The sequence below is a fragment of the Rhamphochromis sp. 'chilingali' genome, assembly GCF_963969265.1.
Source record: "Rhamphochromis sp. 'chilingali' genome assembly, chromosome: 10".
NCBI classification, from domain to species: domain Eukaryota; kingdom Metazoa; phylum Chordata; class Actinopteri; order Cichliformes; family Cichlidae; genus Rhamphochromis; species Rhamphochromis sp. 'chilingali'.
In genome coordinates this window covers 29,640,711-29,663,735 of record NC_137937.1, presented here as the reverse complement: position 1 = coordinate 29,663,735, position 23,025 = coordinate 29,640,711, and the positions used below count along the sequence as shown (strand labels likewise).

Genomic DNA, 23,025 nt, shown 5'->3' with positions numbered 1-23,025 from the left:
AAGTGAGTGAGTGTGTGTGTGTGTGTGTGGGGGGGGGGGGACATACAGATGTGATGGAGGAGGGGAGAAAGACATGCAGAGGAAGAGAAAAAATGAAGGTTTTAACAGCCTGCCCACATCTGTTTATTTAGAAAAGAAACCATTGTGTCATTCAGTTATTCTAACAACCTACACCAGGGCCAGTGTTAGTCCCACAATGACGGCTTTTTAAATACACAGTTTACACTCCTATGAAGTGGCCTCATAACTGTGTTGGAGCCTCAGGAACGTGCCAAATGGGGAACATGCTAAGGTTTCACATTCCCTCTCGCACTACTTGACGTCTCTATAGCAGACTGCGATGCCAAAAGCTATGCAGGGGGAGATCAGGTGGGGGCCATTTGTCTTGGTCTTGTGTGCTTTTTGTGGGTCTAATCTCTTAAATTGGTCCACACGATTTGGAGGCCTGCCAAAGAACTGCATGGCGTTTGGTGATGGAAAACTGCACAAAATGATGAGAAGATATACAGCTATGTGTGATACGGTGTTGCATATGTGTTTAAAGAGTGGCTAACCTAAATGTAAATTATGAACAGTGAAGTTGATTTCCTTTTTATTAATTTCCCAATCTAGTACTGTAAATTACTTAATATATATAAAAAATGATTTTAAAGCCAAATGAGAATAATGTTTGATATTAAATAAATCTCCGTTTCAAGCATCTCTACAGTAGTAGGACTAGAGCAACCATACTGGAGTATACCTTCAGGATCTGGTCAAGGTAAGCACTTCAGAAACTTGGCTTAATGCATGATGGTAATTTTACCAATGCCAGTGGACAGTGGGATACAGTGTGTAACAAAGTGAAACTGGTTGCTCATAGAATAATCATCACTCTGGTGGTGACCACAGTGGTGGGGTGGTTAGCTGCCTGCAAGAAGGCTCTGTGTTTTTGGGGTTTTTTTTCTGTGTGGACTTGTTTCCATGAGCACTTTGGCTTCCTGCAACAATGCAAAAAAGTGCATTGGGTTTGGTCAACTGGTGATTCTAAATTGACCACAGATGTGAATGTGAATGGCTGTTTCTGTGTATTGGCCCTGCAAGGAGCGGCGTTCTGTCTAGCATGCACACGCTTCTTCCCCTATGTCAGTAATGAAGATAAGTTGAATTTGTCTCAAAGCATTATTATACAGGTCTGTAGTCCACATCAGCTTTCTGAAACTTTATAAATGGTTTTAGTTCATGGTTCGCTGCTCTGACCAGCATCATTACCGTGGCAGCTTATATAGTGTTTGCGGTTGCTGAACACTAAATTCTCGTTCTGAAATTTTGGAGCGAAAAGCAGGAATTTTATCTGTCAACAGCTATGATTTTTTTTTTTTTTTTTTAAAGTGAGTTGGTGGAAACAAAACATTGATCTAAAGGAGACAAATGCCAGGGCATGACATTTGTGCACTTGCTGATGTAAAGATATTAAAACATTAAAACTAAGAAGTTACTTGAATACAGAAGTTGAAAAAAGTGAAATTATTATCATTTTTTTCAATGTGCACTTACAACTTGCTTACCTGCAGTCAGTCACATTGTTTTCTTTTTCTTCTTCTTCTACTTTCTTTCTTTCCTTTTCATTTATTTGTTGTTGTTTTTTATTTAACCAAAGAAATCAGAAAGAAGCATTTTGGATTGACTAGGTTGCAATAATAATGCCGTTTTGAACTGTGTCCTTTGAAGTTTATCACTCACTACAACAAAGCTAAGCATTTCATCAACAGCAGATCAGGAATGTTTAGAACTTGTGGTGAGAGTGATTATGTGTAAGTTTTCTTTGTTGTGTTTTTACATTGTTAAATTCTTTCCTGCTGCACTTCGCGTTTGGGAGATTAAGGTCATGTGTCTGTGTCGGAGGTTAGGGCTTTATTGGTTGGTCCATATGTGCTAGAGTTTGTCTGTAGTGATATGAAAGGCCTTCAGGCCTGTTTAAACAGCCGCATATACAAGCTGATGGCTGAGCAGCATGTGTTGCAACAGCTGTTTGTGTGATGTGTGGTGTTTGGAGGCTGCGAGGAGAGGTCTTTCAGGGTAAATGCTGTAGAAGTTACCTGGGTGCAGTTACAGATCGAAATGTTATTACATGTATGTAGTGGTCTACTTGTTGTTCAAGATAAGAAATACCATCATGGTTAAGGTGATTAAGTGTGTCAGGAGGTCAAATGATAGACCTCACAATCCATCAAGGCTGTTTGCAGATTCCACTGGAGTCCCGCCTCCTCCTCTGGAAGGTACCACCAGTTGTTTACCTGCTGCTTGGTTTGTAGAAGTGAATAGTTTTTGTCTTTAGAGCTTGATACCACTTTCATGTGGTGATGCAAACTTTAATCTGTGACCTCCCTAATGCAGTAGCACAGCCAATACACTAGTACATTCACCTCTACAAGGCTGCTGTCATGTGTGTTCTCCCCTGCATGATCTATCCAGGCAGGCCCCTTACTTAAACCACACAGATGTGGAATATATCCTGCTGTATCCTTTTCTCCGAAAATTGACTCAAAATCATGTTTCAAAATGGCTTTCAATATATTTTAGTTTTGGTCAAGCTGATACAATAAAAGCAGCAAGATTGCATGTAATCCACAACATTTGCTGTCTTAAGTCCTAAAAATCATGAAGAGAAGGTATGGATGAAGTCTTAATTTGAGTGTTGGTTTCTTCCAATGTGTGCAGTCCTGTAGAAATTATAGTGCAGCGGACTGTGTGAAAAGGGTCAGGAGGATCTCTGTCTATTTCACTTGATGAATGACTTTAATTTTACTGATTAAAGGAGCATACCCCCATAACACTTCAATTAACATTTGCCCATTTAGACAGATTGCAAAGTCATGATCCATCTTCTCCTTTTAGATACTTTGAAGCGCAATAGGAAAGAAAAATTAGAATTTCCAACTCCCACTTCTACAAGTTCTAAAGATATGTATTGCTGCTTAAGTTTATAGGAAGGTCCATAGTGAACACTGTGGTGTAATTATTGTAACTTATTGCTGCTTAGTACTGCTGGGGATTTTCTATTTCATTTCAAGGGATTTACAACATTTGCAGCCACGGTATTCAAGAAATGGTAAAGCTGGGTCTTGCGTTTATGACTTTCTGCCATTATCTGTGAAGTGGTAAGAGTTTAAACACTTGTGTCACTCTGCAGTTCTTAACAGGAATAAAAGCAACACTAATCCCCGGAAGAGGATGGACAAAACAGAGGCAAATTAATAGGCAGACATGAGGAAGGAAATGAACTGTAATCTTATTTGGAAGTGTTCCAAATAACTTATCATTTGCCATTATCACTTCTCTGAAATCCCAAAGAGGAAGTAATTTGAATGGATAGTTCCTGCCAACTCATTTCCTGTATTCTGATATTTCCTTTTTCGGAAAGCACAGTATAGGCCCACTGGTGCTGACCTGCTGGGATTTAGCTCCCTAAAAAAAAAAATCACAACACAATTCACCCCAACAACGGAAATCCTGTGGCCACTAATGAGCTAACGTTCAGTGGATGAACTCTCATAATGTCTGTTCTCTGGCATCAAAAACACATTTAATCTTCTAGATTTATTTTTACACAGGGACATTACCGCACATAGAAGCAATGATCTACTTCAAGAATTCAAGAAGGTCCTTAGACTCTAAAAGTGTCTTGTGCACATTTATAATGAATTGTAAACTTTGTGACAGGATAGTAAGTTTCAGTCCTCGAACCATCAGGTAAAACACAAATTACTGAAATGCACTCACATCAGTTTTACTGAAATATATTCAAACTTGTCAAAAGCACAACTTAATCAAAACTGGTAATCCTTGGGTGCTGTGTGGAAAAAATGATTTCAGCCAACTGCGTAGCCTCATATGAGCCTCCCCGAAGCGTTGGTCTTATTTGCTCTGCGTTCTGAGCAACACATTTGGTTTGTCCCTTAATTGGATTTTTGCGGCAAGAATATGGGTTTAATTGATCCTTCAAAGTAATAGCGCTCAGTTCTCAGTGCAGCACATCTGGTTTCAGCATACAGCTGCTGGCAGGGACAAAAGTGTTTGATGATTCAATACATTGTGTGTGTTGTTTCATATTGTAAGTGTTTCAGATGAAATATTTTTTATGTACTTGGTGAAATTTTAATGAGTTCTTTTTACATTTAAGCCCTTGTCAACATTACGGACTTAGAACCACAGAGTCGTGTCTTTAGTTACATGAATATATATATATAGTAAAACATATATAATATTGATTCAATAATGTTTCCTCTATTAGAGTTTGCAGTGACGAAACACTAAAGATATTAGTTTTTGGAAAGCTTGTGTTGCAATAAACAATGTTTCAATTCTTCATGCTATAGGGAAAACCTTTTTTAAAAAAGAGGAGAGAGACTCCTGAAGTATTAAGTTCCCTGTATCCATCACTTTCAACGAGTTAGGACCTTGGAGTAGCGCCAGCAGCGGCTGTGCTAGCCAGCCGTAACTGACATTGAGTGCATTGTTTGCAGTGGGAGCTCACGGCTGTGGCCTAAAGGTACATTCCTGAGATCAGAATACTGTTTGAAACACAAACAGCCTTTGTGCCCTCACTGCTCTCTTTCCCTGACTCCCTCATCCACATCAGGCCTCAAGAACTAAACTGCCGCCTCTTGCTCATGTGTCAACATGTGGGCTATCATTTTACTCACACCCACACACACTCACAACCACGTACGTATCCACACACATACACACACACACACGCACACACACACACACACACGTGTCATTTTGATGATGTCCAGGCAGATAACTTTCTAAAGCTATCTAAGATTTTTTTGGGGAAAAAAGCAAGGCCTTTATGACATAAACGGTGTGTATTGTTCTTATGAACCTTTGTGATGATCACAGTAAAGTCATAAAAAATATCAACATTTTGAAATTTCACATTCAGGGCTCCTTAAAACGGTCTGCAGATGTTAAAATTTGGACTTTACAGCATCAGTTTTAGCTGTTCATCCCATCTTTTATATATGTTTTGACATTTGCTGATTGACGTTGCTCGTTTTTACCAGAATCAGAAGATGCAAAGGAAACCTTAATCCCAACTTGTCTTGAATCACATGAGAAGTATTGAGAAGTATTGCAGATTAGTCACAGTCACAGATTCATTACATAATTAAATTATTTTAAAACAAAAATGTCCATTTGGTCCAATTCTTGGTCTTGTTTACTAATCTGAATATTAACTAAAAATTGTTTTTGTCATTTTTGGGCTGAGGTTGGTCAGTACCAACAAATATGTAGAAATGTCCTCGCTTTTAACCAGAGATTTGTGTGAGACAAATGCAGGAACTTGGGTGTCTGTGTTTTTTTAACCTAATGCATTAACCCTAATTCTGTAAATTTGTTGTCACTTGTGAAACATAAGACTTTTAACTCCAGAAAAAAAAACTTTTAAAATGTAATTTTTCCCCCCATGTAGCTATCACATTACCTTACAGTGAAATGGAAAAAAAAACAAACAAACAAAAAAAAGAGTTATAATTAAAAAGACTAAAGAAGCATGCATGCAACTTTTTGTGTAAATGTTGCTTTTCAGGGCTTGCTTTGTTGTTAGCGGCTGCTCAATTAATAAAAGCATGCATGCAGCTTTTCATAGAAGAAAGGTTTAAACTCTCAAACTCTAAAACCTTTATAGCTGTCTTCAAATTTTGGTCTTCATCCCTCAGAGTTAAGAAGCCACAGACACTCTTGACTCTTATTTGGAGAACCATTAAGTATTTAAGCAATGAAAACTCCATCACAGAGGAAACAGAGGTTTCCAGTTATGCCACAAATATCCACCACTGACCAGACTGCAAGGCTGTGTGAAGATATTTGTTGTGATTTACATGCAAGTAGAAGCACTCACTGAAAAAACTACAGCTTGTGTTTCTGCCTACCCACATCTTGATATCTAATTTAAACTATTAAGCTGTTGAAATAAAGGATATGAATAATCAAAACTTGACACAGTCCTCACTAATGACAGAAAAAAGCACAAAATGATCAAGCTGTAACTTCATCACAAAGTTGAACTGATTGATGAAATATGCCCGAGGTTCACATTAATCAACCAATCAGGTTAAACTGATGTAATTATTCATGTATAACACTGCTAATATAAGAGACAGTCATCTGATTCATCAGCAAAAAGACTGTTATGAGCTAGTGCAATGGCATGAAGAAATTTGTCCATAATGAATGATTAGAGAGAATTATATTCAATGAGGGTCATATTATACCTCAATTAATTTGTACTCAACTGCTCTTCTGAGGGAGAGTTTATAGGATGAAGATGATTAAATCAGTGATGATGCTGCACAGATAATTAGCACTGCAGGCATGGACTTGTTGCATGGCCTATCAATGCTTAGTAGGGGAGTCACGCTGTCATTTCCTCTTATGTGTAGGATATTGTAGCATAAGAAGTTGGGTAAACTGGGACATTATGATGGTCTGGTGTTTGAAGCACATAAAGGATGCTATTATTACAACCTTCTTTCTTTCTTCTCATTTTCAGCCTCTGGTTTTCTTTTGGAAGAAATAATAATAATAAAAAAATAATAATAATAAAAACCCTTTAGTGAAATATTGAATTAAACAATATTACGACTTAAAACTTAGCAACCACTGTTCAAAATTATTTGAAAGAAGTAAATTAGGTACTTTGGTATTATACAGCTTATCTCTGCTGAAATTTATTATCACTTTACAAAGTAAAAGAAACGACACTCTTTGCCCCCGTCATGTCTTTAAATTGGAATATCTAAATACTGAAAACAGTATTTGTTCAGCATATGTCCAAATCTGTTCTCCTTTTTTAATGATGTATTTTATTTTTCTACATGTCCTAATGGGGGAAAAAAAAATCATGGGTACCAATATACCGGAAATTTGAAATTAAAAAGACTAATCAAAGTTGTTGATAAGTTGTTCAGGGAAATATAATTTCCCTGAAAAACTTGGATTTCCTTTAGAAGCTGCTGTCACGTGATTTTGTAAGTTGAGTGAGCATAGAAAAGGGTCTTAAAATAATTTCTCTGGATAATTGAGAACACCGTTGCCTTTACTAAATCTTCTCTCCAAAGCATCAATCTGAAGTTGTTTCCCAAGACCATCTTCCTCCCACCCTCAGCTCCCGCCCACCGCTACGTAGAAACCCACAAGTGACGAGCCAATGAGAGCCACTTCGCTAATGTATGTTGAGGGGGCTGAATAACCGAAAGACAAATGGTCAAAGGGGAGAGAGTAGAGGACCACTTTGCGACCCACAAGGATTGTTGTTTTCCCCGTGCACTGTTTGTTGGCACTTCCGTGCGCACACGGACTGCTTAAGGACCCGGTGCAGTCCACGTACTCGGGACTTCGCTTGGCTAGTTGGTGGAGATCCGCAAGGGAACGCAACGGGGAATCGCTGAGCCCCGAAACACTGCCATGGAGTGAGACGCTGCAGAAACTCTTATGGACAACTTTTTGCTGTGTATTTTACTTTAAGTAACTGTTTCAGTTTCCATCCCAATCATGTACGGATAACAGATAGTTCGCTCAAGAATCCGGCTCAAGTGGATCAGCACTGACGGGTTTATGGAGCCCGGATTACGCATTGCCAGCCTGTTGAACGCCTACACACGGGCCTATGACACACCATCTGCCTCGGAATAATAACATTATATAATAAAATTATCCAACGAAGACAATATCCATGGAAGTAGTGTAGAAGTTTCACATATGACACGGCTGTGAGTTTTATCGTTTCTTTTTCTTTGCAGCCATAACAATGGCAAACTGGTACAATGGTGCACTGGTACAGAGCGTCTGCAGAACTGTTTGGCCTCTTGGCTGCTTGATTTTGTTTTTTGGCTACTTATCCTTGGCTTCGCCGTCCCATGGTCGGCGACTGATATGCTGGCAAGCCATCATGAACTGCCAAAGCGAGGCTGAATGCAACTACGCGTACGAACACTACATTCGCGCTTGTCAACCAGTGTTGAGTGGGGAGAAGAAGAAGTGTCCCAGCCACTGCATCGCCTCGCTCATCCAGCTCAATCTGACTAAAAGCGGGCCGGCTCTGGAGGACTGCAGCTGCGGCCGCGATTCGATGTGCACAAATACCAAACGGGCCATAGAGCCCTGCTTGCCAAGGACTACCAGCACCGGTTGCACGGAAGCCCGGCACCAGTGCGAGAGAGACCCTCAGTGCAGCTCGGCTATGCACGAGTATTTGAAACACTGCGGGAAACTTTTCAGCGGGGCAGTGTGCACAAACGCATGCCTAAATGTGATCGCGAACATGCGTAAAATACCGAAGGGTCAGCAGCTGGAAACGTGTGTATGTGATGGCACAGAAAGGGCCATCTGTGAGTTTGTCAAGAACAGCATGAAGGCGTTATGCTTCGAAAGGCCCGATAGATATGAGGCTAGTGGGTCCTACGAAGATGACGAAGACGGGTATAAGGATTATACAGAAGAACCAGAGAGCGGAGCCTCTCTCCCAGCTGCCCAGTATGTTTTGACCCTGCTGCCACCCGTTTTAGCTCTTTTACCCCTCTTTTAATCCCCGTTTCACAAACTGCCCCGTCTATTGTCCGGATAAAAGGCAATCTAAACTTTTGTCACTCCTTGACCTGCTTCTATAGTGAAAGTATAGAGCCTCAAAGATTAAAGGGGAGTGCTTTTGGCGCAAGTAAACCTTCTTTGAAACGAGTTTAAGACTCTGAAGGATATCAAATCGGGATATTTCTATGCAAATGAGGCCAGAAAGATATCTAAACTGTTTCTCTTATCAAACCACACCACTTATGACTCCGCAGTTGTGTTTTGTTTGTGTGATAAGCTAAATAGAAATGCCCACTTTCTCTGTCACAGACTGATAGTAAAGTTGTCACAAAAGAGAAAGAGTTGGCTTGTTTTGGTAACAGTATAATGGTATCAGTATAATCAATATATGCTTTGCACTGCCAATCTTTTTGTGTGCGTGTGTGTGAACATATTTTAGGACAGGCCATTGCCCCTTGGCATCAGGCTGATTCATTTGATTTACACATATTTAATGTTGGAATCCAGTGTAAATAGATTAGGTGTTAAAGTAAAGCTGTAGCCTAATTTATTACATACCACCTAGTTACATCCAAATCACCATCATGTGAATAAACACCGAGAATTCCAGCTTTAAAGGGAAGTTTTTTTGGTTTTTCTTTGACTGAATATAGTGTACATTGTATATATTTGTATAGCCTATATAGATCCCCCCCCCCAGAGAATCTTATATGTTTTAGGCTATGAGATGATTTATTCACTGTTTATAGCCCAGAAAAAAGAAATGTCTAAATCCACTGTATGACTGCCTTAATGATATACCTTTATAGAAGGCATAAAGGAAACTTGAAGATATCATTCTTGACTGTGAGTGTTAATTTTGCAACATTACTTCCTATACGGTATTGTGCCTTAACTCAGATAAAAGTGACATGGAGTCTGATGACCATTATCACACAATTCTTTGATCACTATCAGATTAAACAGTAACAAAATCCACTATGAAAAGAGAAAAGTATCAGTTCTTTTTTTTAAAAAACAATCCCCAGATGACACCCCTCCACCTTTAAGTTACATCAGTTTGGAGTGACTTGTTTTATACCTACTTTTCTGTAATAAGTAAATAAAATTTTTATTTTGCACAGTGGTATTTTTATTTCTATAAATCCTTTTCACCTTTGCATAATAATAAAGGTTGAAAGGGCACATTTTGATTAGACATTGATCTATAGCTACATACGTTGCTATTAAGAAGCTGTATTCAGTTTATTTAGTATAATAATAAAATGTTAAGTGATTTGGTAAAAAACTCAGGGCTGTGGTTGAGCTGATTCCATTTTTGTTTTAAGATTTTTGTCTCATAATAGTGATCAAACCTTAATAGTTTCATTTTAAAGCCAAATGCAACTGTGAAACAAACCTACATTTCCCAACTTCAGTTTGTGAGATGACGGTAAACTCAACTAAATGCAGGCCAGCTTCTTCTGCTGACTGATAGTCTAATGACCTGCTATGTCTTGATTTAGCTGCCTGTTGTCAAAAGCAACTGTCGCCATAAATCAACAAAACACCCTCTCCCTCCAACAACACCCGAGGGCACTAAACTCAGGTGTCAGAATTTACTGGCTGTTAAAATCACAGTCTATATTCTTTTTTTCTACTAAGGACACTTTACAAACAGTCATATGATTTTTTTTTTAGATTAGCGTTATATTCAAGCCTAAGCATTGCTTAAAACTAACACGTTACCATATCAGAAACATTGACTATTACGCTGTTGTTATTTTTTATTTAAAGTCATGTCATTGTGACATTACTGGCATATTTAAGTCATGTAGCGAAAGCGTATTGACTATTCATTAATTAGCTTCAGTTCCACAAAATTAACAGAAATTATACTTATTGACCTTTTAATTTGAATATCACATGTGTGGGGGTATGCACTGTAAGCTCAATTATCATTAGTAGTAGTACTATTTGCAGAAATATTTTTTGCAAGAGATATTGCAAATCTGCCACGCCTCTCCGGTCAGCTTTGGGTAACTTTGAATCAGTGATTTGCTGCAAAATGTTTTATTAGAGGGGGGACAAGGGTACTCTAGCTGAATGGATGGAGGAGAAGTCGAGTGGCATCTTTGTCATGGAAATGTTAAGCACATAATAGTTGGGTAGCACAATGGGGAGGCACTTCATTCTTTCAGGCTGGCTTGACACCTCTGGAGAGCCGAACGACGGGGAAGCATGTGGGAACGATCTGCTGCCGCTTGGGTCTCAAACCTCCACTGTAAGAAGAACAGCAGAAGAAGAAAACACATGACAAGCCTAGTGAGGGGTGTTTTATCTTGAATATGCATGTAATGTGCCCTGTGTATTTTTGAAGATGTTTTTTAATTTTATTTTTTACCTGCTTTGTTTACTTTGATACCTAAGCTTTAAGTAAATTACAAGAATGCAGCATTAATGCAAGAAAAGATTACTTGCAATCTTTTAGATATTGCAGAAGAAAATTGACATTAGGCAGAAAAAATATGCTGTCTATATATTTGCTGCTTGCAAAGAGTTCCCCAGATCCCGTAGCGCCTAAACGAAATACCTTGTCAGTTTCTTGCAGTGCCGGTAATGTGATCCACCGTGCATGAAGCTTTCCAGGCAGGAGAATAGCTCTGTAGCCCAGCCTGTCCTCCCCTCCTCCTCCTCCTTGTCTTTCTTTTGCCTCTCGCATTTGTTCAGGCAGTTTCAGCACTTAGAAAAGGCGCAGCATGCGTTGATTAGGCTATAATAATGTGCAGTGTGTGTGAATGGATGAATGAAGTGCAAAAAATCTCACGAAAGTTGCCTGCTTGTCAGAAAATGGAAGTGATGTACGACAAGGGCTTGAATATATTTCATAGTGTTTAGCTCACAAGCCAAAGTTTATTTATTTTTTCTGTGGTTTTAAAGGATTATTGTAGTTAAACTAAATAAATTAACCAGCCACAAAAAGTGCCTCAGAAATGGAGAGTTATCACAGCTGATTCTGTCGTTAAACACTCCTCTCTTGCTCTCTGTCGTCCTCAGCATACATAGAGCACTGTCTGTCTGTGTGTGTGTGTGTGTGTGTGTGTGTGTGTGTGTGTGTGTGTGTGTGTGTGTGTGTGTGTGTGTGTGTGTGTGTGTGTGTGTGTGTGTGTGTGTGTGTGTGTGTGTGTGTGTTGGGTGTGGGGTGGTGGTGGTTTTGGGTTTAATTTACAAACTGTGGCTGTTTGTGTTCCAGCTCTTTGAGAATGTGTAAGGTATCTCTGCCATCAACTTTGCTTCAGTGAGCTCAGTTCACTTCCAAGCTCTGTTTCTTTGGCCTCTTGAACAAAACGGCCCACACTACACCCCATGCAGATCACTTCGCCCCTTCACCTCATGCTTATCACAGCACAATGTTTACAAGGAGCAAACCTCTCAACCACTGATGCTGGAGATTTGATGTTTGGCTGCCTTTAATAGAACTGATAATAATTCTTACAAATAAATATATATATATATATATATATATATATATATATATATACTGTTATGTTGTTTTTCGTCCTATTTTTTTTCCACATTGAATTAAAAGAAGTCTTTATAACTCTTAGGGATATACACACACACACACACACACACACACACACACACACACACACACACATATATATATATATATATATATATATATATATATATATATATATATATATATATATATATATATATATATATATATATACACACATGACCTTAAGTCAACTTTTCCTAGCAGTGTTTTCAGTTGATTCTTGGCACCGGTTGTGTTTTTTCATGGAGAGATAAATGGAAAACCTGCATGCAGCCTGTTTAGTTTCACCTTTAATAACCCTAAGTCAAAAACACTATGTGTCAGTGTGTTTTTTTTAACAATTCTTTCGGTCTTTCTAAAAAGGTTTGGAAGGGCTAAAGTGTATCCTTCCTTCTTTTCTTTTCTTTTTTTCAACACTGACTGTATTCCAACAAATTGCCGGTAGTTAAAATCCATAAAAGTGCCGGTACCTGTAAAAGTCCTAGTGCCTGATTTTAACATCAATTAAAAACAACTGCTTAATGCCTTTTAAAACCTTGAAGCGGGGTCTTCCCTCTGGACGTTCCCTCACCATTTTTCTCAGAGGCATTTGGTTTGGCCTTGGCTCCATACAGGTTTGTGCAAAAAGTGATGTAAAAACGACTAGACAGTTGGAATGGCTGAGACAGAGGAGGAGGCACTGAGATGGAAAGTTCATTTGAAAGGATTTGGAAATAATCCCTTGAAGTTACCAAAGGGTATCTGATGGAGTGGACTCCACCTTGACTTCCCTCTGTGCTGCAGCCAAAGCTTAGGCATTTGCTAAAAAGATGGTTTAAAATAGGTGTTAGTTGTTCCCTTTTCATCCTTACTTGGAATTTGTTTTTGTGTTGTAAGTTATTTCAGCTCTCCTGGTTATGCTCTCCTCTTTGCCTTTGGTTGGGGATTCTCTGAATTGAAGTTCTTTTCAGGAGACGCCAGTCACATAGCATAGCAAAGATCATTGATTTTGCATCTCTCTCATTAGCTGTGTTGCTGATGCCAGGAGACTTTCAGGAAACCCTTGTTATTTTTCTCTGTTCTATATCAGCTGCCACTTTGATTTCATCATGCAAGACCTCTGCTGAGTTCACAACCCTTTGAAATGAGAAAAAGGCCTGTAATCCAGTTACTCAAGCTGCCGCGCAGCTCCTTGGGTCCTGAGAGAAAACCTGCAGCACTAATCCCACTGTCACCAAGAGAACGCCTTGCTACCTGACTGTTTGTGGCAGCCATTTGATATATTCACTGTTTAATATGTTGCTGTTGAGGGTCTCTAAAAGAAGGTCACAAAGTGTTTCACACTGGTTTTGTTAGTTGTACTGCAGGCTGGTGTAGTGTTGGAAAAATCTAAAAGATGATGCAAAAGAAAAAAAACACCCTTAGTGGTTTAGCTGCAAAAGAAAAGAAAGCCACTGGATGGTTTCAGTGTGTTTTTAAGGCTTGAAGTGCACACAACTTACATCCACTGAGTATGCAATGAATAAAAAAAATCCCAATACCTATGTATTCAACAGGACTGATAAGATTTTGGAGGCATCCTACAATGTCTTGGAATCAACATTTGATTACAATGAAACAATGAAATGTTCATGGTTTTTGTAGAGGAAGTGAGTCACTGTCAAAGTAAAGTCATAAAGCAGCATAGAGTGAGTATACCAATGTTGTTACTTTGTAAAAAAAAAAAACCTGCTTTGGATATGGTATTACTACTAAGTTTAAACATAACGTGAGTAAACATTAGTGTTTGGACACTGACAAAACGAAATAAAATATTCGAAAAGTAGTCTCTTGCCACACGTATAGTCAGAAAGTCCTCACAAGAAATCAGCAGCTGTTATTTCAACATTTATTTGCAAATGAAAAAGCTCTAAAAATAATATCAAGTATCTCAGAAGAAAAGTCCATGCATGGTTATAGGACGTATGCAATCGAGAACCCTTGGGAAGATAAAATTTAAGTCAGTGCTGGACTGTCCAAACCTGTAGTTCCCTGAATAGCCACTTGAGGCTGGCTTCAAATCTCCCAAATATTTGGGGGGTTTGCCACTTTGGGTGACAAGTTGGTGCAGACACAAGTGGCCGAAGCCGATAGGTGCACCTCAGCTAGCTCAAATCAATGAACTTCACCACTTTACTGAGCTTGTGGCCTATTGGAGGAATCATCTTAGACTTAACATGATTGGTTGTCTGTGCAGTGCATCTGTATACTTTGTGGATGTGCCTTAGTAATCTAGGTCAGCAGTCTCCAACCTTTTTTGCGCCACGAACCGGTTTATGCCCGACATTATTTTCACAGACCGGCCTTTAAAGTGTCGCGGATTAATACAACAAAATAAAACTAGTACTGGTACCGAAAAAAAGAAGATTTATTCATAACACACGTGAAAAGACCCAGGAAAACCGAGTTAACGATAAAAGCGATAACAAAATAACGCTGAAAACCAATAAAAACCCTGAAAACCATACATTTCACACCTGAACCTCAACTCTCGCGGACCGGTACCAAACGACTCACGGACCGGTACCAGTCCGAGGCCCGGGGGTTGGGGACCGCTGATCTAGGTTACCCCCATTATCTATAACTTAGCCCTTCTCACATCCAAATATGGTTCCTTTGGGTTATCAAATACACAAGCTACTGGTATCCATGAAGATAAAGCTGGGTCTTCAAAATCAGAGTGCAGTGGGTGATGTCAAGATGGTTACATCCACCTTTTATATGCTGTGTATTGGAACACATTCAAGTGCATTGTAGCCAAGCCTTATAGAGTTGTTAATAAAACTAAATCTGTTTTTCTTTTCTGCCTATCTGGACAGGCTTCTGTGTCTAACTGTGTCTGGAAAGCAGCTTCAAGCAATGTTGATTTATTGTTTATTTTGGGCATTCTTTTGTTATCTGAACAGTTCTGGAAACAAATGATCATCCACTGTCCTCAAATATACCGTGATTTGTGGAGTTAATTACTCAGTAATAGTCCTCTAGTTGACACATTTAACAGTTTACTACTATCTGTTTGTATGGCTCCAGTGGCCCTTCAGCTTTCTTCAGCTAGCGGGTCCAGCTGCTCTGCAGGCTAGGGGGACGTTCCTTGCTTGTTCACACATCACTGGAGGAGCTGAAGTGTTTGCCTTTCACTTTGACCACAACACAAACAACTTGACCCACAAATAAACATAACACAAGGCAGAGGCCACAAGTGCAGCAGGACACAGTCCAAGAAGCACTGAGACAACGAGTCAGCGCTGGCTCTGTTTGCCTGCTTGTCTTTTTGTTTACACACGTGTAGGTGGGGTGTGTATGCAGATAATTTCATTAGCAACCAACAGTGTGTCTCATAGTGGAAGTATGCTGGAGGAAATCATAATCTTCACTTTCCTAGTTAAATAGAGAGGTTTTTCATATTTTTTTCCTTGCATGATTATCCATTCCTCCAAACACACCCTCAAGCTATGCACTTTTTAGGGGCCTCCACAATTTACGGAAGAAGCGGAGACAGGGAGAGGAAAGGGGGGATGGGCGGGGACTAGAGTGGAAAATACAAAACTTGCTGACACGGGGCATAACTTAATTTCCACGGTAGGGGGACAGCTGTGCAGTGTAATCTGCCATGGCAGCCCATTCAGACTTCAATGGCAGGCTTGACCCGCCAAGGAAAACTCAAACTGCAGCTAGCCCCTTCAGAATGAAGGAGGTGGTGACCGGGCCACCATTTATGGGCTTGTCTTAAAGAAACATACCCTTCTCATTTGTTATTGATAACACCCCATATACTCTCACGGCACACACGCGCGCACGCGCAAACACACATACATAAGTTGGTGGGATTCTTATCTCTAGCAACATCTTAGAAGGCATGACATGTGAAGATTTAGGAATGCAACAGTGTCTGAAGTTGTTTTCCTGCAGAGAAATCGCTGCTTCCTATGTATCCACACTTGTAGTAGAAGTGTATTCATTTTTTTCCTTATTGCCACAAGCTTTTTGTGCATGGTGTTGTGGGTATGTCTGAATGAGGCTGTGAGGAATTTTAGTGTAAAAAATTATGCGAAGTTTGTCTGACAGACAGATATTTAAGAGACTGATGAAACCATCACTGAAAAGGTCTTTTGACCCATTTCCCTTTCAAAGTCCCATCTACATAGTCCTATCCAATGTAGTGGATGTCTGAAGCAGAGTGGAGTTCTGACTTGAGCTTTACTTTTTTTCCAAAAGAAGTAGTGCTATATTAAATCTTATGTTCTACCAGGATGTTAGGGGACTCTGGCCACCAAAGTGTTTTTCGCCAGCTGAAAACACGAAGAAAATGTCCTGCTGAGAGCACTTTAGTGCTTTGGAGCCACACATGTTTTTCAGCTGAGACATGTTTGCTGCTGTGATGCTGAGTATCAGCGAAGGTAATGTAATGTCAGAGGCTGACTGACAAGAAAATAACAAGTGTGGGGAGCTTAGCACGGGCAAGAATCTTATCACATTAACAAAGTTTCCATTGCAATCCACTCTTTGCTTGAAAGATATAGGCCAAGCAATTAATCAGGACATTCTAATAATACAGTAAGTATCAGTTACACCCGTAAGACACCCATCAGTGACAGTAGACTTTGGAAGTATTTTTTTAATGCAATTAAAATAGACAGATATGGACTTTATTTAAGAAAATTTACTATATCAGACATAATCAATTTTAGTGAGAAATACCATCATCTTGACTGTGAAGCAGTTGTTTTCAGTGATTTGACTTCAGTGGGACAGTTTGTGTGACCATAGTTGTTCAAACCCACAGTGATGTGCCAAAAAACTGATTTTTATACCAATTCTTATGGTTTCAAAGCCAATATATGGTCCTACTCTGGAAAATGATGCCTCTGCTAACAAAACACAAATATACATCACAGAATATATAAACAGGACATCTGCTTTCACACTGAAATGAATAATGAGGCTGTTGCTTGGGAGTTGTGAGGAGTTAATAGTTTGGCAGTGGAAGTCAATAGGGGCTGGGGTCTCACTCCATTAAGCTGACCCCTAGGGCCACGTATTCATCCCTCACACATTCATTTCCTCTTTTATACTCCCCCTCTTTTCACAGAGGGGTGAAGGCGGCGGTGTGAGCGCATGCAGAACAACCTCGGTACAGACTGTAGGTCATAAATATATTGTTCAGAGTGAGTTGATGTGGTTTTGTTAACTAGAACAAAAACAGGAGGCTTCAGAGTAATTAATGCAAAACCAGGCATAGGACAGAGGGAGCCATGAAAGGTAGTGATAGTATATAAGCTTGAAAATGTTTTTCTTTTATATAACATACAATATCTCAGAAGTATCACGATGCATTTTAGCTTCTTGATATATTTATTTTGTCTGTATACAAACAATTCTCAGTGAAAATAAATTCTTATTTATCCAACAGATTAGTGAAATGATCCATATAAGCTCAGTGTGTCACTGAAAACACAGGGTTTGATCTCTTTTCTTCCTGTTGTGCTTCCTGCAGAGGCATTTGTAAACATCTTCAAGTGAAATCCCAAGAGCAAACACACCCAAAAGCCTTCAGCAGGCTGCACTTCACCCCAGCTAAAAGAGGTTCAGAGCAGAGGACGTCTCTGTTTGAAGTCCAACAAGTGGGAGCAAAAGAAGTGCCGTCTATAACTTGGAACAGGAAGCAATTATTTGATTTAAAGGGAAATGTACAAAGTAAACAAACGAGGATTTTTTTTTTTTTGGTTTTTGTTTTGTTCTTAAACTTCTTATTAACGTCCACACCACTATCATCTCATTTTAAAAAAATGAGTCCTACGGCACTGATATCTCTTCCCGTAGTTCAAACTCAAATTGTGTCCTGAAGGTATAAAAAGAGAGAAAAGATGATGAGTCTGCAATAAACTGGGTTCACATGAGTTAAACACATAATGATGTGCAATTGCTGTAAACACAATGGTCTGCTTTACCAAACCAACTGAGGGCACGACTGGTTATTCAGGGTCATTAATAGAGCACTCTTTGTTCTTCAGTTCATGATGTAACAGGAAGGTTTTCAGATGTGTCTTCATTGTTTTGGCGTTCATTTGAGTTGTTCTCCATGTGTTTAGGATAGTGCACTTGTGAAGCTTGTTAACCTGCTTCAACATAATAGAAGCACTCACGACAAAGCAACGCTAAAGCATGAAGGGTTACAGACAAGATAATCCTCACATGCAGCAAGGCAGTCCAAGCATTGGAAATATGCAGAAACATATGGTGAATGCATAAATGCATAAACGGTTATGAACTTTGAAAGTAAACTGGTCATGCATGTAAAAGTAACATAACAAAAAGCTAGAACTGTTCTACCACGGTTCTTTTCTTGGCTCATTTGAAGGCTTTTTCTCATCACATGGAAATCCAGATTAGCAGCTCCCTAGTGAAGACAGAAAGCTGACTGAGTCTTTTCCTGAGCTGCTCATATGTCATGTTAAGGACACAGCAGAAACGGCAGGAGGAGGCGGGACATCCAATGGAGAGTAAAGCAAGAAACAAAGACGTGTGTGCACGTGTGCATTTGTGTGTGTGGGTATGTGTGTGCATGCTTTGGGGGAGGGTATTGCTGGGAAAGCCAGATTGAGAGCGAAAGTGAAAAGGCATGGAAGTGTGAGTTTTTGTTAGTGAGACAGAAGCATTACATAAAACAAGAAAGGCTCTTGTTTTGTGTGAAACCACAATTAGTTTTTACATTTCACATGAATTGTGAATTGTTACTTCTAGGATGATTTTGTTATTCGTGAGGAAGCTGTTTCCCTTTTTTCCACATTTTTTTCTTAAACACTGTGGTAACCTGAGCTGCATCTGTGTGTTCATTCAGTATGGAATATAAGCGCATTTCTCAAAATGTGAAACGATGTTAAACTTACTATATCTTCTAAGACAAAGTACTACATGAAAATTGTCCCAATTTAACAGGTAAAATAAGTCTTTGATTACGTGGCCTTCCCGTAATGCCAAAAATCATGAAACCGCTAACTACTGGGGTTTTTTCAAATGTGTTTTTTTATGTGTAATGAGATGATAATGTTATTTCAGGACTGAGGCCCCTGGTGTGGATTAAACAAACAGCAGGAAACAGTTCAGAGCTGGCAGCACTCAAGGTAGACACTCCGTTAAACCTCCGAGAGGGCAAAATCCACTGTAGCCCTCCAACCCTCTACTTAAAAAAACACATTACCTGAACACACATGTCACAAGATTAAAACAAAAATAAAAGTAGCTTGTGGCTCCACTCTAGCAGGAGAAAAATGTTCATTTTAAAGCTGCTTTTCAAATTAAATGTATTACATGCTTTCATATTTGCCCATAAATATATTGCTAAATCTTGTAGGGTTTTAAAATAAAACAGATTCCCAGACACTAATTGAGACTAAAAAATGTTCTCAGATTTAATGTTCATTTGCAAAAATAATTTCGCACAGCACCAGCCACGTGCTCCTGCAAAACCTCAAAATCTTACCAATTATATTTGTCTTATTTCTAGTCAAAATATCTCGTTACACTTAAAATAAGACAAAATCAGCTACAAAGCAACATTCCATGATATATGAACTTGTTTCAAGACAGTGAATCTTGAAACTAGAGAAAAACTAGATAATTTTCACTTGTTTCATTGGTAGACTTTTTTCACTTAATACGAGACAGTTTACCTTGAAATAAGTAAAAAAAATCTGCCAATGAAACAAGTGAAAATTATCTAGTTTTTCTCTAGTTTCAAGATTTTGAGGTAAGATTTTGAGTTTTTGCAGTGCTTTCATTAACAGCTAAGGTAGCTGCTATTAGAACACTGAACAAACTTTAGGAGGATTTCAGACATAATTAATTGTGAAAACCTGGGAGTGAGAAAGAGTTGGATTTTAGTATATGTAAATAATGGATTTTGACTTGCAACAAAAGTCTCTGTGAAGGTCTCCCATGGCAACTCCTCAGTATTATTATCATCATAGTTTATGATGTGATCCGTGTATGATATGCCCAGGATCATGTTGTTTGTGCAGTTTTGTAGTCTTGCACTAATTTGTCTTTTGTCAAAGACAAATTAAGATTTCTGACAGAGAGTAAATATTTAAAATGGTTCACAGGATACAATTTCTAAGTTGGAACTAGATGTTCACTATCGTACTTGGTGTTTGTCATCGGCTCGGTTTTCCCTTTCCTTATTTTCATCCCAAACTTTACAGATGTTTGAGGTCGAGTCTGACATCAGTTCCCACTCTTGTTCAATTTTGGCCATTCTAGCAACATCATCAGGAGACCACAAGTTGGTGATTTGCCCTCCCCTTACTAATAGGGCTGTGTGATCTTCCAGGGTTTCTGCCATTATCCTTTCCAGGAAGATGTTGAACAATGTAGATGAGAGCATACAGTCTTGTCGAACACCAGCTGACTTCATGGTGGGTCTACAGTAACAAATAATTTACATTCTATACGGTAAAGCACAGTGCTGACAGAGTCGGTGGTCTATCTTTTCAATAACAAAACTATGCAGCCGGCCCAGGGCCGTAACAATAACATTAAACATACAGCGTGGAATCCTCCATCGAGCTCTAGAAGCATGTTTATGACCACCACAGGCTTATTGTAGGGTTTCCTCTTGTTAATGTGAATGCTCGCAGCACTGAGGAGTCCAACACTTTGTTAACATCTGGTAATTTGTTCCAAGGAAACAAATGTCTTTCAAACTATAGAAACTTTGACTGAAATGATGATGGTAATCCCAGTGCTCGGGGTCCAGCCTTCCAATGCACTTCCTCTGCAGCAACTTCCCCTGATGCATTTGATTATGGTCCAGCAAGCACTCAGCTTTATTTATTTTGCATTTGCTTTTTACTGACAGTGACTGTGGCTTTTTTTTTTTAATTTAAAAAATCATCCATCTGCTTTACATGAGAATTGACTGCACAGTTTATGTGCTTTCTCTTTCTTCTTCAGGCCTGCGTAAATCCATACTCAACTCTTTATATTAGTTCTGATTGAAGTATATCAATATAGTCTTTATCATGTTGATTGTACAGTGCTTTGTGACAACATGTCTGAGAAAAGTGCTCCATAAATAGAATCTCATTTCTTTACTTACAATGTGATCAAAATATGACAGAATTACATAATGGCAGCATTTTTAGGAGTCAGTGTCAATATGATGTGCTATGAGAAAACATGATGCAGTATTTGCATGACAGTGGAAAAAAATATCCCCGTCTAACTCCAGGCAAGAATGCTAGTCATTTCTCAAAATGTCATAATATTTCCAGAAAATATATGGAAATAGGAAAGCAATATAGACATATACGCTTCTATAAGACAATCAGAGAACCCAGTACATTATCAAGCGACTGTCAGCTGAATTAAGTCAGTGGCATCTATCCTAGGCCCTCATGTTTTCGAGAATGCCCAAGTTGTTTGAAACAGGTGATAAGACGTCCCCGAAGCGCTCCAGAGAAGCACAAATATTTCTTCCCTCTCTCTCTCAAGTAGGAATAGATATTGTTTCCCTTCAATTCCACAGTGCAGCTTCAAATACCCGCCACATTTGTCTATTGTTCTGAAAGCCCGTGGACTCCTCTACTAAAAACAACTATTACAACACTTGTGTCAAGCTTGTGGTCGGGTTCAAAAATTAATTTAGCTGGCGTGGTCCGACGTGGCAACACAGTAGAGAATTATAGACTTCTGTTTGACTTTGAGCCACATAAGTATTTACTGAGACAGTCAAACAACCCCCTCCCCCAAACTGGATTTGTAGAGAGAAGGATATAAATATTTAGATTAGTGTCTGACCTACGGCTGCACCTCAGGCAGAAGTCTGAGAGATTGCATCATTTATGCTGTAAAGCTATTTTTTCACAGTTTGACTTGAACAATCAGGATAAAGTTAAGGCAGTGTTGCTGCAGCAGTAAAATATCTTTCTCAATGCTTTATTACAAGCATTCCAGTGGAATTTATGAACCAGATAATCAGTTCCAGATTTGCAATGCCAACCTCTGGGGAAAAAAAAAAAAAAGTTTGTTTATTTGCAAAATGAAAATGGCACCCTTTTGATTTGGAGACATACAGCCCCCTCCCCCTGACCCCTCACCCCCCAAATTATTAGCTGTGAAGTACGACCACAACACAATTTGGGAAATTCTCATTTGTGCGCCTCACTTTCTGTGCTTTTCTTCACTCATTTGTTTGGTGCCTCCTTGTTGGCAGCCTAGCTGAATAAATTAAGCATTCCGTCTGATTCTGCACGCAAGTTTCGTAACTTTTTTTGTTCCCCCCCCCCCGATTAACACTTGAAATGAAAAAGAGTGCCGTTTCATATCCTCTTCACACTGAACCATCTTTGCCTGAAGCAGCAAATTATCATGGCTTTGAGAAGAACTGACTCATTTCTCTGTGCCCGTTTCAGTTTACAACTGCCCCTGAATGGCGTATCAGCTTCCACTGGGTACTTGGCCTTTGTTCGGAGAAAAGGAAACAACAGCTGTTGCTTTCACAGCATTTTGTAACCCCAAGTCCTTGGAAAGAAAAAAAACCTCCCTTTTTTAAAAATTGGAACAAAAAGCAAAAAATCCCCTTGCCAAGGAAACGGCTCCAAACTGACCCCACCAGTTAGACCTTTGTCTCCTTTTCTGACACCTACAAACTTTATTTTATGGAAAAGAAATACAAAAAGAATATACAGTAACATGTTTTGAATGTCACACAGGATATTTAACGAAGAAAATAGCCCACTTTAACATTTTGTTTTTTTCTTGCAACATAATAATAAACATTGAGCATGAATCAAAAAGACAATCTCTGAAAAATGATTATTATCTTAGATTTGTAGATAAAAATTACACTTTTTTTCTATTTGTTTTCCATATGGGGACGCTCA

General features: G+C 39.1%; 1 protein-coding gene across 1 annotated transcript; it reads left to right on the top strand.

The window, feature by feature from the left end:
• The first annotated feature begins 7,221 nt into the window (after window positions 1–7,221).
• On the top strand, window positions 7,222–9,696 carry gas1a (growth arrest-specific 1a). The gene has a single exon (XM_080894525.1). The coding sequence runs from the start codon at window positions 7,799–7,801 to the stop codon at window positions 8,573–8,575; it is 777 nt and encodes a 258-aa protein (XP_080750651.1). The 5' UTR covers window positions 7,222–7,798; the 3' UTR covers window positions 8,576–9,696.
• The last annotated feature ends 13,329 nt before the right edge of the window (window positions 9,697–23,025 follow it).

What these genes read in the sequence shown, in the direction of transcription:
- gas1a (XM_080894525.1), top strand. Translation starts at nt 7,799, where the DNA reads ATGGCAAACTGGTACAATGGTGCACTGGTACAGAGCGTCTGCAGAACT.